We start from the raw sequence: 14,544 nt of genomic DNA on the forward strand, positions 1-14,544 counted from the left end.
ACACACACACACACACACACACTCTCTTTCTCTGGCAGATTACACAGTCACTGCAAGTTTTGCCATATCCGGCTTGTATTTGTGGGGTTTGAACGTAAAGGCTTGATCCAGAATTGCGTACACAAAAACACAACCACAAAAAAAAAACATCACCTGTTCACCTCCATTTTCCTTTTTTTTCCCCCTGCAGTAGATCATTATGCACACACGTCACACACACGTAGACAACAGTAATCGGGCCACTTATCTTTCCCAGCCTTCACGGCTCTCTGGGTGTAATATCAAACAGGCTGTGGCTCCTGTAGCTCACACCGTGGCTCGCCTTTAATATAATTTTATTTATTTTTATTTTTTTATTCTGCTTTACTCATAACGAATTCTCCGGTGGAGGATAATTTCTCTGAGTCCGAGGAGCAATGTATTGCTTTCTCAGTCAGGGCGCCTTTACAATTACACCGACCAGCGGCAAGCAATCCAATTCTTCACTCGGTTCTTCTCTTCCACCCTCCCCCATCCGTCTCCCTCCCTCTGTGTCAGTCTTTCCATTTCAATCTCTTTCTTTTTCCTTCGTGTTGTCAGACTGGAAGCATTTCCCTTAATCAATCTCCCGCCTCATCACCTCCCCCTCCTCCTATTGTGCTTGACGCATAAGTGTGACTAATTCTCCTCATGGTCTCGTCATTAAATGACCATTTGAAAAGATCTAACTTGAAAGAAATGTACACAAGACCTCTCCAACAGCCCAGATTGAAAATGACTTGGCATTTCTTTCATGCCCCCCCCCCAACTTATTTCTGTTAAACCCCTGACACTTTGAAATACCCTCATCAAAATATGAATCTCTGAGCTGCACAGAAACCAACTTCTGGAGGACGATACAGAGCCCGGAGTCATTCGTCTGTGTAGGGGCATGAAAAGAAGGGATTATATTTCATTCAAATAGTTTTTTTTTTTTTTTTTTGGTGGCGGATAAATTCCCAGTCTTGCTTTTTAACTTTATGAAAGTATTTGAATGTGTTATTCCTTTGTGATGTGATGCTGGCTTGAGGCTGCCTCCCTCGTGCTGCGCTTTGCCAGCCGACACACTGGGAGGGATCTGACCTTGGAATAGCGTCGCAGAGCCTCATTGAGTTCAGCTGAAGGTTGTTTTTTATTTTTTCACTCAAAGTTTCATTGAAATGGTTACGTGTTGAACTAGAAGAGAAAATAGGAGTATTGTTACCTCTGTCAGTCATTCAATCAATTAATTTATAAATAACTGTATGGTGGTTATAGGCAGTAGTTGAAGGTAACTCAATACATTTACTCCAGTACTGTACTTAAGTCCAAATGTTGAGGTACTTGTACTTTATTTGAGTCTTTTCTTTTCATGCCACTTTCTACTTCTACTCCGCTACATTTCAGAAGCTTTAGTTACTAGGGACTTTACAAATTAAGATTTTTGCACACAAAACACATATAATTATAATCTGTCTATAATATGTGTGTGTGTGTGTGTGTGTGTGTGTGTGTGTGTGTGTGTGTGTGTGTGTGTGTGTGTGTGTGTGTGTGTGTGTGTGTGCGCGTGTGCGCGTGCGCACATGACCATCAGCCTGTTATCTGTGCTAAGTACACATTCACAGCAGCATTCAGCATCAAGGCAACATTTACACACGTATACAGTTACTCTTCTCACCCTCAAGATGCATGTACACTAATCCCAACTGAACTTACTGCATTTTCTCTATTTTTTTTAATCCATTATCCTTCAATCTATACTTACACACAGTAGTCAATATCACCAAACTGCATCCCCCATTGTTAACCTGACACCCCTCATCCGTCCCCTAGTAGCAGAGAGAGTGCAGGGGCAGGGGGGTTGTTTAGTTGAATATGTTAGTCTAGTCTGCCTGACTCATTGATCCTTTATCTGACTGAGGTTAGTGCAAGTTAGAATCTATGGCCCCGACCATGGCTCTGAAATATCACTAGCATAACTGTGCTGTGGATCGATACGTTCATGGCACTGTCCGTGGTGCTGAAGTAGCAGACAGATTCAGTCTTGGATCTTGGGTGGGGATTAAAGAGAGTTGTCGATAGGGGGGTTTACTAGTCGCAGGTGAACAAAACAAACTATGTGCCCCCCCCCGTTTTTATTGTACTGTACATTCTATTTTCAAACAGACAGCAGGCAATAAAACAGAACATAGTAAATTGTTGCACTTAATGAATTCATGGATAAACCCTCCTAACTAACTGTTAACAGATTTTCTTTAAAAAAGAAGAGAAGGAAACCGACAGAAAAGAAATGTGTTGGTAAAAGAATTCATGAAGTCTCCGTTCGGTACACAACATTAATCATATGGTGAGGCTTTGTCAGCTCCCTGATTTGCAGACTCACAGCTGTGTACATAAATCTGCTGCTGCTTCAAGTCCCGTCCCCCCTGTTTGAGTTTGGATGGTTTTACTGGCGGAGGTGTTTGAACAAAAACGTCTGAGGTTCGACTATGAGAAATGCTTTCTTGTAGACGATTTACTCCTGACCTGTGAGACACATGAGTGACAGAGAGACTGAGAGAGTGAGAGGAATGAAGACAGGTAGTGAAAGAGTGAGGCCGAGAGAGGTTGTAAAAGACTGAGAAAGAGACATAGGAAAGGAAAGGAGGGGATGAAGTATGGAGAGAAACAAAAAAAGGAAGGGCTGGAACAAGGAAGCAAAGAAAGAAGAAAAATAATGACAGGAGGACAGAAAGATGGAAGGTAAAAAGGAAAGAAGATACAGCTGGATGGAAAGACAGAGAGAGATGGAAGAAAGGAAGAAAAGAAGAAAAAGAAAGGGAAGAAATAATTAAGATAGCAAAGAAGAAATAGAAGGAAAGACAGAACAAATAAAAGAAGGTAGGATCGAAGAATAGAAAGAGGAGGAAGGAAAGAAGGTAGGATGGACTGATAGAAAGACAAAAGGAAGGAAGGAACGAAGAAAGGAAGGAAAGAAAAAGAAAGGACAGAAAGAAGAAGAAAATACGGTAGGATAGAAATAAGGAAGGGAGGGGAGAGGCAAGAGGAAGAAAGGAAAGAAGTAACAGCAGAAATAAAAGAAGAGGAAAGAAAAAGAACAGGAGGAATAAAATGAAGAAAATTAAGGTCAGTATAGGATAGAAAGGGAAGGAGTAACAGGAGAAATAAAAGAAGAGGAAAGAAAAAGAACAGAAAGAAGGAAGAAAAATAAGGGCGGGATAGGATAGAAAGGAAATAAGTAAAAGGAGGAATAAAAGAAAAAGAGAGAAAGATCTCAGATGCATCTCATCTCGTGTCACAACTCAGTGCTTTTAATTTTAGAGGGAAAAGTCAAATGAAGCGGAGCTGAAATTCATTTCTGTTCTGCGGGGACTCGCAGCAGCGCTCTCTGGCAAATGGCTTTTCACTTTGTCAGATTTAGTGCCGCCGTACCTCTGAGGGGCCTGCTGCAGACCAGCGCCACCCCCTCCTGCAGCTGGAAATGTTCCGTAGCCCTTGTCAACAGCATGTCTCAATTTGTCTATCTTAACACTTCCTTCATTTCCTTTCTTCAAATTCTTGTCTGTGTGCATTCTAAGTTTTTTTTGGCCGCAGCACAGGTCGCGTGTATTTTTCTAGAATCCATTTCCATGTGGTAATCTGCATCTTTTCATGTAATATATAATTTTATAATCTCGTTTGCAGAGTAGTCGTTGAGTCTGGAAGCCCGTTGAGAGAAGCTTATATATTGACTGTAAAATCCAAACACTTTCTGGGTGTTAACTAGAGCAGCAAAGGTAACAGCTGTCATGGAACTGATTGCGGTTGAATAACAGATCTGTGTCTTTCGTTCCAGGAGTGTGCGTCTCTACTCTCTGGTCGTGCAGAGATGAAGTCAAGGAGTTATTTATTCTAATGTGTTTGGTTTTCGTGACAGATGTGTGCCAACTCTATTTATTAATGCACCTCTTTCATTAGTCATTCTGTGTGTTTGTTCATGCACGCGTAGGTAAACAATAGTGTTTGTTCTTCCTGACACAGAGAAGTGCCTGAGGTTGATACACACATTTACACACAGTGGAAACAGACAGTGTTATTAGACTGAGACAAAATGGATAAGAACACCGCTCACAAATGTCCAACTTGCCTCAGGAGTCAAAGCTAGCAGGGCAAGAGCGAGAGACTTCTGGACTGCAACACTCGTTTGTAACGGACAAGTTCAGGTGCAGTAAAATAGACAAATGGCATAATCAGAATCCATGCAAAAGTAAACCGTCTAATTCAAAGCACTCAAAGCACTGTAACTGCTAGACTCTTGACCCTATAACACTAATCTGACAACTCACTAAGGGGTGAACTCACACTTGGCCCAGTTAAACCGTGCCTGTGTTTCACCCCAAAGAGGTTCCTTAAACTAGTGGGATGGTTTTAAACCGTGCCCTGGCCCGGTCCAGTTGGACTCTGGCACTGTACACATCAGTGTCTGAGCATCATCACTAAGTGTGCCCGAGTCTGGTTCTTTCCTTACAGATGAACAGGAATTGTAGTCGGCAAGTAAGCTGCAAGGCCGCAATGTAATGACGTAAGCGAGCTCTGGCCCTGAATGTTTTATTGCTGTGTAAGTGCAGGCCAGCAGGGGAGTGGGGATGGAGTGCTCCGGAACTGTTCAAGGCAACTGGGCCAAGTGTAAGTACATCCTAAATTACCTTGGGCCTGATCTAAACCTGAGTTGCACCTCTCCTACACTATTGACAATTGAATGCCTCTTCAATTAGACAATTGAGGGATAATAAAAGTTTTTTTATTTTGAGAGTTAGATGAGAAGATGGATACCACTCTAATATCTGCATGCTAAGTATAAAACTAGAGCCTGGAGATGGTTAGCTTAGCTTAGCATAGAGACTGGAAATAGGGGGAAACAACTTTCAAGTCCGGCTCTGTCCAAAAGTTGTAAAACTCCCCCTGCACAGCACCTCTAAAGCTCAATAATATGCTATATCTCGTTTGTTCAATCCGTAAAGAAACCTAAGTGTAAAAATAAGAAGTTGTGGTTTTATGTGGGGTTATAAGTGGATTATGTCTTGGCCAGGTGAAGACCAGACTTTTGTATACCGTTTGAAAGAGTTAGGGTAGCTGTTTGCCCCTTCTTTCAGTCTTCACTCTAAGCTAAGATAATAAACTCCTGGCAGTAGCTTCTAGTTAGCATGCAGACATGAGACGCATAACAAAAGCACATTTCCAAAAATATTCCTTTAATGGCAGAGCAAGTCCTTGTCGTATTTAATCTGTTAGGAGGAGCATTTTATTCCTAGATCATTCTAGTGAAGCTAGGAGTGGAGTTATATGGTCAAAATGACAAGCTCTGGGTAATCCATGCAGGAGTGTTTTAAACAAGACGTGCTTTTCCAAAAACGTTTATTTAGTCCAGGGTAGATGACCTTACAGTAATCAAGTCTATAATATATCAGAACATATACTAAAGTCTTGCAGTATATGTGAGTGAAAACCAGGGATAAAGACTTAAAGAGAAATTTTGCTGATTTAAATCCAGCTCTGTGTCATGGCAGTGTGGGCAGGGTGTGCAGATGAACGGAGTGTGGCTTCCCTCCATGGCCGCAGCGCAGGGAGCTCCTAGCTGAGCAGAGCAGCGGAGGTCTGCCGAGACCCCCCGGATGATGCGACGCACTCTCAGCAGACCTCGGCTGCTTCCAGCTTCGTGCACTGGCACCACAGAGGGAGGCCAAACAACGTTCATCTGCACACCCTGCCCACACTGCCATGACACAGAGCTGGATTTAAATCAGCAAAATATCCCTATTACTCACTTACTCCTCTTCATCCCCTATGGGACATAAGGCTTCAATGAGCACTCTCCATTCCATTCCGTCCCTGGCAGCATGTTGGGCCTCTCCCCATGACAGGTTCATCTGTTCCAGCTCTTGTGTCACAGTTCTGCGCCAGGTGGTTTTGGGCCTCCCAGGTTTTCTTTTGCCAGGTGGTGTCCATCTTAAGGTGACGTTTGTGATGCGGTCCTGCTCCATCCTCAACACATGTCCCAGCCATCTCAGGCGTCTGTGCGTAATCTCCTTGGTGATGCTCCGGCTTCCCGTTTTCTTGTACAGTTCATTGTTGGAGATCTTATTAGGCCAAAAGATCTGGCATATTCATCAGAGGCATCCATTATGGAACACTCCCATTCACCTCATGTCTGTTTTGACAACTCGCCAGCTCTCTGAACCGTACAGTGGTTAATTATAAAATATCCATATACCTACTATCATATAAGCTTCACCCTGATACTGTGGTTGTAGTGGGCAGAACCTAAGGTGAACAGGTAGAATTGTATGAATGTGATACAATTTGAAGGATGAGGCTTTGGCTAAACATATGACTCTTCATTGTGTAGTTTGCTTTTTTTCATTGTTTTTTCATTATAATAAAACGATGAAATAAACTTTATCATCTAAGAATAAACATTTTTTAAACTGGCCCAGACAAGCCTTGCTCAACATAGAGCTGAGACAGCAGGAGTGCTGAGTTGTTGTTTTCTAGGTGTAGATAAAGTCCTTTTGCTGCTGCAGCCCTTTGTGTTGGCTGCACAAAGATTTTCTTAAAGGCCTTTTGGCACAGACTTATGCAATTCCTATTTGTGGTTATGTGTCACAGTGTAGCATTTGGCTTTGTGACTGAGTGTTGATTAAGCCCCTTTCTACAAGTCCTTTCATATATGCTAACGGTAAAATGATTTAAAAATAAACTTGCCTCGGATTGGACCGGACCGAACTCTGCAGGATGCTCCATATGGGACCAGAAGGAACCAGTGAACCTTTTAAAATCTTTCTTGCTGGGTTTCTATTGTTTTCATTTCCATATTTAAAGCTCTTGGCACAACTTCAGTGTGTGTAATAATCGTCCAGCCACCTGCAAGTTCCTGCTATAACCACATCCTTCTTCACTGATGGCCTGAACGGCATGTTTTTTTTTTTATAAACACTCCTCCTACAAGGGTTCTCAAGTTCATATTAAATACTTCATTGGATTGCTTTAGCTTTGTTCTGCTTAATTCATGAATACATGAATTTTATTTCCATATTAAGTCACTAAAGAAACTTTGAGGCAAAAACTCAGTGGTATTCAATGATTTAATAAATGATTGGTGCAGTTGTACAGGCTTGCTGCACTGATTATATGATCTTTTTCTACTTCACCCCTAAACCTCAGGCTAACAGAGCCAAGTTCTGCTTGGTGGCCACCTGCCCATGCCTTCTTGTGTACAGTGTTTAGATATTCAATATTCTGGGCTGGTGAGCTGGATTTCTCTTTGGCACGCACGTCTTTAATATTCGGTGCCGTGTATTTGCAAGAATAGTTCAGAAGAGCAGTCAAATTTTAAAGCTGAAACATACTGTACTATGACTTAGAGAGCATCAGGTCCTGCTGATCCATAAAACAAGATTTGACAAAGTAATGGAAATTCAAAACCTCAATTTATAGGCTTTCGCCTACATTTGGGGGCAGCGAAAAATAGCTGCAAACACAAGACCAAGTTGATATAGTGAACTTGTTAGCAAAACGTGGCTTGTTTAAACATCAGTAGTTATGGAACAACTCTAGAATTAATTTTGAGTCTTGTTTGGGTCCGCCCCATGAACTTAAATCTGATACTTACTCTCCTTTTAACTCTGTTTCAGTTTCCACTATCCCCTGGGCAAATATCTGGCTCTTTAGCTGCTAACCGTTCCACTTTATTCACTAGCTTATCAACAACTTTGTCAGTCACTTGTCTGGAGCTGGCATGTAGCATGCAGTAAGTTTTGCATCTCAGAAACACACTGATAAAAATGTGGTGAGAGTGAACCTCTTTTAATTTTATGCTTTGTCCTTTTACTGCTGCAACAACTACATTTTTTCCTTGGGATCATAGGTGTATCTTATCTTAAAACAATAGTTGCAGGCCAAATAGCTAGCCTGGCTCTGTAGTCCAAAGGTAACATCTGTCTAGCCGCAGCTCTAAAGCTTACTAATTAACACTTTTTATATTTTATTTGTTCGAACTGTAATGAAGCGTAAAAAGTGTTTTTTACACAGGGTCAGCCTGTTTTCAGTCTTTATGCTAAGCTAAACCACTGCTGGCTGTAGCATTATATTGAAAAAATTAACCTAATTTAAATTTAATTAAATTAAGCAACGGTGCCTCTGCAAAATAGTCTCTGGAAGGAACTTGTTTTGGTGGAACATGTGGACGTTCAAAAGTTGCTTAAGTTGTGCAAGAGAAAACTCCGATTGGACAGATAGTCTAGCTAGCTGTCTGGATTTACCCTGCAGAGATCTGAGGAGCAGTTAACCATAGTCCTCACAAATCCACCAGAGGTTAAAATTTGAACACAAAGAAAGCAGAAGGAAAAACGGACATCTGGCTGAAGAGAGGGCAGACTTTCCGGCGGCACTTCCACAAGTGGAACAATGTGAATATAGACTATAGCGGCATTGATGTTGGTTTTATGGTCTTATGTACAATATTACATTTACATATTAATTTACCTTTTCTGGTTGGCCATGTCACAGTAAATAAACCTCCTCAGTCAGATCAATGATATGCTGCCCTTCAGTTGCCAACCCCACTGATCCCCTACAGCCAAGTTCCCTCTTGGATACATGCTGTACACTGTTAGATATCATCTGTGATGTTGAGTGCATTGCATTGTTATTTCATGTTGAAGTAGTGCAATCAATTTATGTGGCTTACTCATCTAAGCATGCCTTGTTTCCTTCTACTACAGTTTCCAGTTGAATCCCACAAGAAAAAGTTAGCGTGTAGGTTTAATGTGTATAATACGTTTTTTTCCAAGCAAAAAATAATTTCACTCACATGTGTTTTCTCTAAGGTCAAAGCATTTTTTCATCAAATCTGCTTTACTTTTTAGACATCATCTCCATTACCAGTCCATCTCATTTTGTACTGTGTATTACAATGCTTACAGTTATTAAAGTTTCAGAACTTTAATTACCTGTGTTCAATGGCAGCTCATTTGCTACTCCAGCTTTTTGTCCTCTTTCCATTAATTAGTCTGAAATCCAATTCCATGGAGTGCTACAGAGCTTTTTAAACTGTTAGGTGTGGCCTGTGCTGTGCCGACATCAGACCAGTGGCCGCAGCATCAGGTACACTCAGGGTCCAATGTGATTAGTTAACTACCTTTTAGCAGTCTGCAGCAGAGCCCCTATGGTGAAACAACATCTTTTATTTCCCGCTTTCCTCTCAGACTCTGCACTGTTTCGGTCACATTGATGTTTTTCGGGTGCCTTTTAAAAAAGGTAGTTTAAAGAAACATTTCATCTCATTTTCCTCTCTGCGGTTGCCTGTCGCTGTGGTTCGACTGCGGGGCACAGAGTAGAGAGCAGTAGTGAGGGGGAGTTCTCCTGTGTCTCCATTATGCATTTCCATATCTTCTCCTTCGCCAAATGTGTCCTTTGTTTGCTCAGAGACCAGCCTTAATGAGAGAGTTGCATCGCAGCATTTTAGAAGCCATTGCTCCTTCATTCATCAGGAAGGATTTGTGTTCAACCGTGTGTTTTTTCTACTCAGCCATCCCCTTCTCTCTGTTCACTGTCTACTCTACTCTCTGATTGATGATAACGAGGTTGTTGGCTGAAACCAGCTCTTATCCACCAAACAAAATGGCTGTGTGTGTGTGTGTGTGTGTGTGTGTGTGTGTGTGTGTGTGTGTGTGTGTGTGTGTGTGTGTGTGTGTGTGTGTGTGTGTGTGTGTGTGTGTGTGTGTGTGTGTGTGCGCGCGCGTGCGTGCGTGCGCGTGCGTGCGTGCGCGTGTATCCACAAGCATGCCATTTTGTGTGTTTTTCCTTGGCTCTGTGTTCTGTCACTGACTATGAATCTGTGGATCTTGGCATGCCGGTGTCAGTGCTTGTGAGCCATCATGTGCAAAAGTGTTGTGTGTGCATGTATGTATCAGTATATATGTATATATATATATATATATATATATGTGTGTGTGTGTGTGTGTGTGTGTGTGTGTGGGTGCGTGCGTGCGTGCGTGCGTGCGTGCGTGCGTGCATCCCCACAATGAGAACAAGATGAAAGGCTGCTGCTCCTGTGAGTCACAAGCTGCTGCCTGCTTCATAAATGGCCCTGAATAGACCGTCACTCAGCACAATAAAGATGATCGTCTCTGCTTACAATTCACACACACACACACACACACACACACACAGATATAAATTACACATATGAAAGGTACTTCTACAAATAAAGATCGAGAAGATGAAATGCACCAAAGGACATGCACAGGTAGACATTTACATGTGCATAAATAAAACAATGCACAACTCTCGGATAGGAAAAAGCAAAAGTGAAAGAAAAAAATGCTAAATTAGAGTAGTAGTAAAAAGACACACACATTTGAATTATTTTTTTAAAAAGTGTCCTTTGCTGAAGATAATAGTGTATATGACATGTATTTACCATTTTCTTCTGTTCCAAAAACACAAAACCGGCTTTTGTAAGAGAAATCTAAATCTTTCCAAGGTTCTTTCTGGAACATTTGCTTCATTTGCATGTGATTTATTCTGTGTGATGTATTCAGGTGCTTCAATACAAGACAAACAACTGTGTTGTCTCTTGTCTGTAGTTTTCCTGATGGTCCACCAGCCCAAAAGTTCTGAGATTACTGCAGAAAACACCTCTGAAACGACTGCTTGTTCCCTCTTTTCTCCCTTTCTTTCATGTTGTTTCACACCCTGTATTCACACTGCAGGCAACACGAGTGATGTGTTGCTCCATTCTGTCCAATTGTGACTGTATGTTGTTGTAGTGCTATAAAGTGTTTCCTTGATGGGCTCCCTGATGGGCCACAGTTATGAAAGCAATGAAAAGCAATGTGTTTGTATTGCTTTAGTTCCATCTTCCCTGATGTTACCTCATTTTGAGGAGACTTAGCTTGCCAGAAAACTTTTTTTATGTAGTATACAGCACATGAATTCTTTTATTTTATCTCTTTTTTTTGTTCTTCTATAATAATCACTGTGCAGTTTTATTGCGTTGTGACAGAGTGATAGTGTGAAGGAAGCGTTAATACATGACTAGGTGTCGAAATGATGTAGTGCAGATGAAGAATGCTACAATTTTAACATTAAGGCTGGGTTAGTCTGCATAATTTTTTGTCAAAAAATTCCACGAAAAGACCAAAACAACAATAGATTAGTTAACATCTCAATACTTTCCATTCCCTACCTTCTCTGTGGCTCTCCGCCCCAAGCCCATTTGTTCCTCCTGAAGATGTAAATCTTAAAAAATATAGCTCACAAAAACATTTTTTGAAAAATCCTAAACTATTTCTTAAAACACTTGTGCACTGTAGTTTTTAGGAAACATTGCTCAAAACTGAGCAAATAGTGTTTTGTCAGGGACTATTTTCAGCTGCAGATTAATACACATTTGGTGCACTAGTGAGTATTTGCAGCAACAGGATGGTGTGTGTGGGATTGACTCAAAATAATCTACAGTGTGTGTCTTTTTATAGTAATTAAGAATCATGTCACCCGGTGTAACAATCCAGTGCTCACTGATGTGTTTTTAATAGTTTTTGTACAAACATTGAGCTGCATGGCACAGAGAAATAAGATATATCAGGCTTTAGATACAAAGACCATACAGAGACCGGACAGAGCCACGGTGCCTCTGCAAAACATCCTCGGGAAGGAACTTGTTTTGGTGGAACGTGTACGTTTTTAAAAGTAGTTTTAGTCGTGCAACAGAAAACTCCGATAGGACAGATAGTCTAGCTAGCTGTCTGGATTTACCCTGCAGAGATCTGAGGAGCAGTTAACCATAGTCCTCACAAATTCACCGGAGGTTAGAACGCCAACACAAAGAAAGAAGAAGGGGACGGACATCCGGCCGAAAAGAGGGACCTCAGGTGGAATTTCCAGCGGCACCGGAGCAATCCTTGAAGTGGAACATCGTCGATATAGACTAGGCAGCAACTAATGAGTATTTCATTATTGATTATTCTTTTAATCATTTAGTTTGTAGCATGTCAAATACCCACCACGATTTACCACAGCCCAGTGACTTATTCCGATTTCTGACTTTGTCTGGCCATTAGTCATAGTCCCCTCTCCCGCGGTTTATGAAGCCTTAGGCTGAAATTAAATTGAAAAAAACAGCAAATGCCCAGGATTTCTACTTAATAAAAGGCTTACAATTGTTATCAAAATATTCTTAAAATAGTTTTTGTGCTATTGGCCTTTTTTTTATTAATCATAAATGTCATGCTTCTCTACCTCTATTTTTCTGTATTCTGCTTCTCTATTTCATGTCATTTCAACTCATCTCACTGTGTGGGCGCCTCATATTTCTCTCCCTCTCTGCTCTTCCTTTCCTTTAACATCTCCCTCGTCCTTCTTCATTCCCAGCTCCTTCCTTCCCAGCCGAGCACTCCCGCGTCTCTCATCAACCTTTGTTGGTTATTCAGAGTTTTACTTTCATTTAAATTGGGTGAGAGAGGAGGTAGCAATAACACAGACTGTCAGTTTATAAGGGAGTGAGTTGAATCTTGATTTTAACCACTGTCTCGTTCTCTCTCTCTCTCTCTGTCTCTCTTTTTTTTCTCTCTTTCTCTTTCTCTCTTCTAGCTCTTTCTCACAAACACACACAGATCAATTCTTTTCAGTTCAATTCTTTACCGGTTTGCTTTATTGCCATGGGAGAAAGGACATCAAGTTAACATATAAAATGTCAATCCTAGTAAACAAAATCCGAGCAAAACAAAGTGATGTGTGCGGCCTGAATAATAAAAGGAACACTTGAATCTAAATGTTTGTAAGCCATCCGTACAGATTCAACAGGTTTGCATTAGTTCCAGTGAACATTTAAGCTTGTTTTATGGTTCTGCAGAGGCAGGCCAAAGTGTCTCCCGTGTGTTTTCTGACCACGGTGTGAGATCTGGAGCAGGAGAAGTTAACCCTCTCCTTGATTTCATGTTGTTTATGGAGAAGGAGAACCAGGATATGAGTCGGGGGGGAATTGCAACGCTACCAAGCCACGGCCGGGTGACGTGCATCGCTGCGACGTGTAGTTACATTTTTCGAGAGGTGCACGTCAGGCTACGACGTAGGGTCCGGCGTAGACGCAGAGGGGTCTGCGGGGGTACGCCCAGTGTTACCAAATGAGGAACGTTCTCAAGAAAGAAAAACACACACACACACACACACACACACACACACACACACTAATGTCCACTGATGCAACATGTAGCAGAGATGTGGTCCACATATTAATATCTGTTCTCTCTCTTTCACAGGGTCCCATAGACAATGATGTTGTGATTCATGTGGCCCTGATCGCAGAGAGCCAGAGGTAATGTGTGTATGCATATTTATGTATTTGTGTGTGTGTGTGTGTGTGTGTGTGTGTGATTGTGTCTCTTAATGTGTTGCAGGCCAGCTCTTTCAGTGCTGTAATTGTGGTGAGCTCATAAAGATGCAGCTCACCCCTGACCTCTGCCATCATCTGTCACTGGTGTCATTGTGTGCGTGGGTTCTTGTGTGTTTGCACTCTTGGATGTGTGTGTGTGTGTGTGTGTGTGTTAGGGCTGAACAATTTTTGAAAATAATCTAATTGCGATTTTTTTCCCCAAATATTGCGATTGCGATTAAATATTCGATTATTTTTTTAAGCTCTTTGTCTTCTGTATTATTCAACAAAGACAAACAAATCATTGAATAGTATGAACAACACACAATTACACACTATAAGTAAAAACACATATATATATATACATATATATATATATATATATATATATATATATATATATATATATATATATATATACATATATATATATATATATATATATATATATATATATATATATATACACATATATATATATACACACATATATATATATACACACATATATATATATACATATACATACATATATACACACACACACATATACATACATACATACATACATACATACACACACACACACACACATTTTTTTACAGTGCACAGAGAGGAGCTGCCTCCAGCCCCTCCCCCTCGTGAAGTTGCGTGCCGTGTGCATGACACCGTCAACACTGTACTAGCTCAGAGATGCTATCGTTACGTTAGCTCTAGCTCAGAGAGGCTATCGTTACGTTAGCTGCTGGTGGTCTTGCCGTGGGATTAACTGTACTAATGACACCGTTGAAACCCCGCGGCCACGCTGCTGTGAAAGCTCCCCGAACCGTCATTTATCAGTCTGGTTGTTACCCCTCTCAGTGGCAGCTCCTCCACCCATATCTTTATAACGGAGCTAACCGCTAACCGGAGCTAACCGCTAATCAGAGCTAGCTCGTTTCCAACCGAGCCTTCAGTTCTGCGTGCCTGTATCCATTAACTGCATGTATGGACTCGAGCCCGAACAAAACCCTTCATTTTATTAAAATGGCTGTAAAAGTTTTAAACTTCAACTCAGAATTGTTTGAATGACAGAGATCAGCTCAAGGTACAGTGTAGCGTTAGCGTGCTAAGTTGATGCTTTCTCTGCGTAGTGC

The 14,544-nt window shown here is 41.3% G+C and overlaps 1 protein-coding gene across 3 annotated transcripts in view; it reads left to right on the forward strand.

Moving 5' to 3' along the window:
- Positions 1 to 14,544, forward strand: part of phkb (phosphorylase kinase, beta) — a 125,394-nt gene that overhangs the window by 73,840 nt on the left and 37,010 nt on the right. For all 3 annotated transcript variants that reach the window (XM_028577266.1, XM_028577276.1, XM_028577284.1), the window contains exon 16: positions 13,296 to 13,351. In XM_028577266.1, the coding sequence (XP_028433067.1) occupies positions 13,296 to 13,351 (56 nt within the window). The remainder of the gene's footprint in view (positions 1 to 13,295; positions 13,352 to 14,544) is intronic.

Source organism: Perca flavescens, chromosome 1 (assembly GCF_004354835.1).
Source record: "Perca flavescens isolate YP-PL-M2 chromosome 1, PFLA_1.0, whole genome shotgun sequence".
NCBI classification, from domain to species: domain Eukaryota; kingdom Metazoa; phylum Chordata; class Actinopteri; order Perciformes; family Percidae; genus Perca; species Perca flavescens.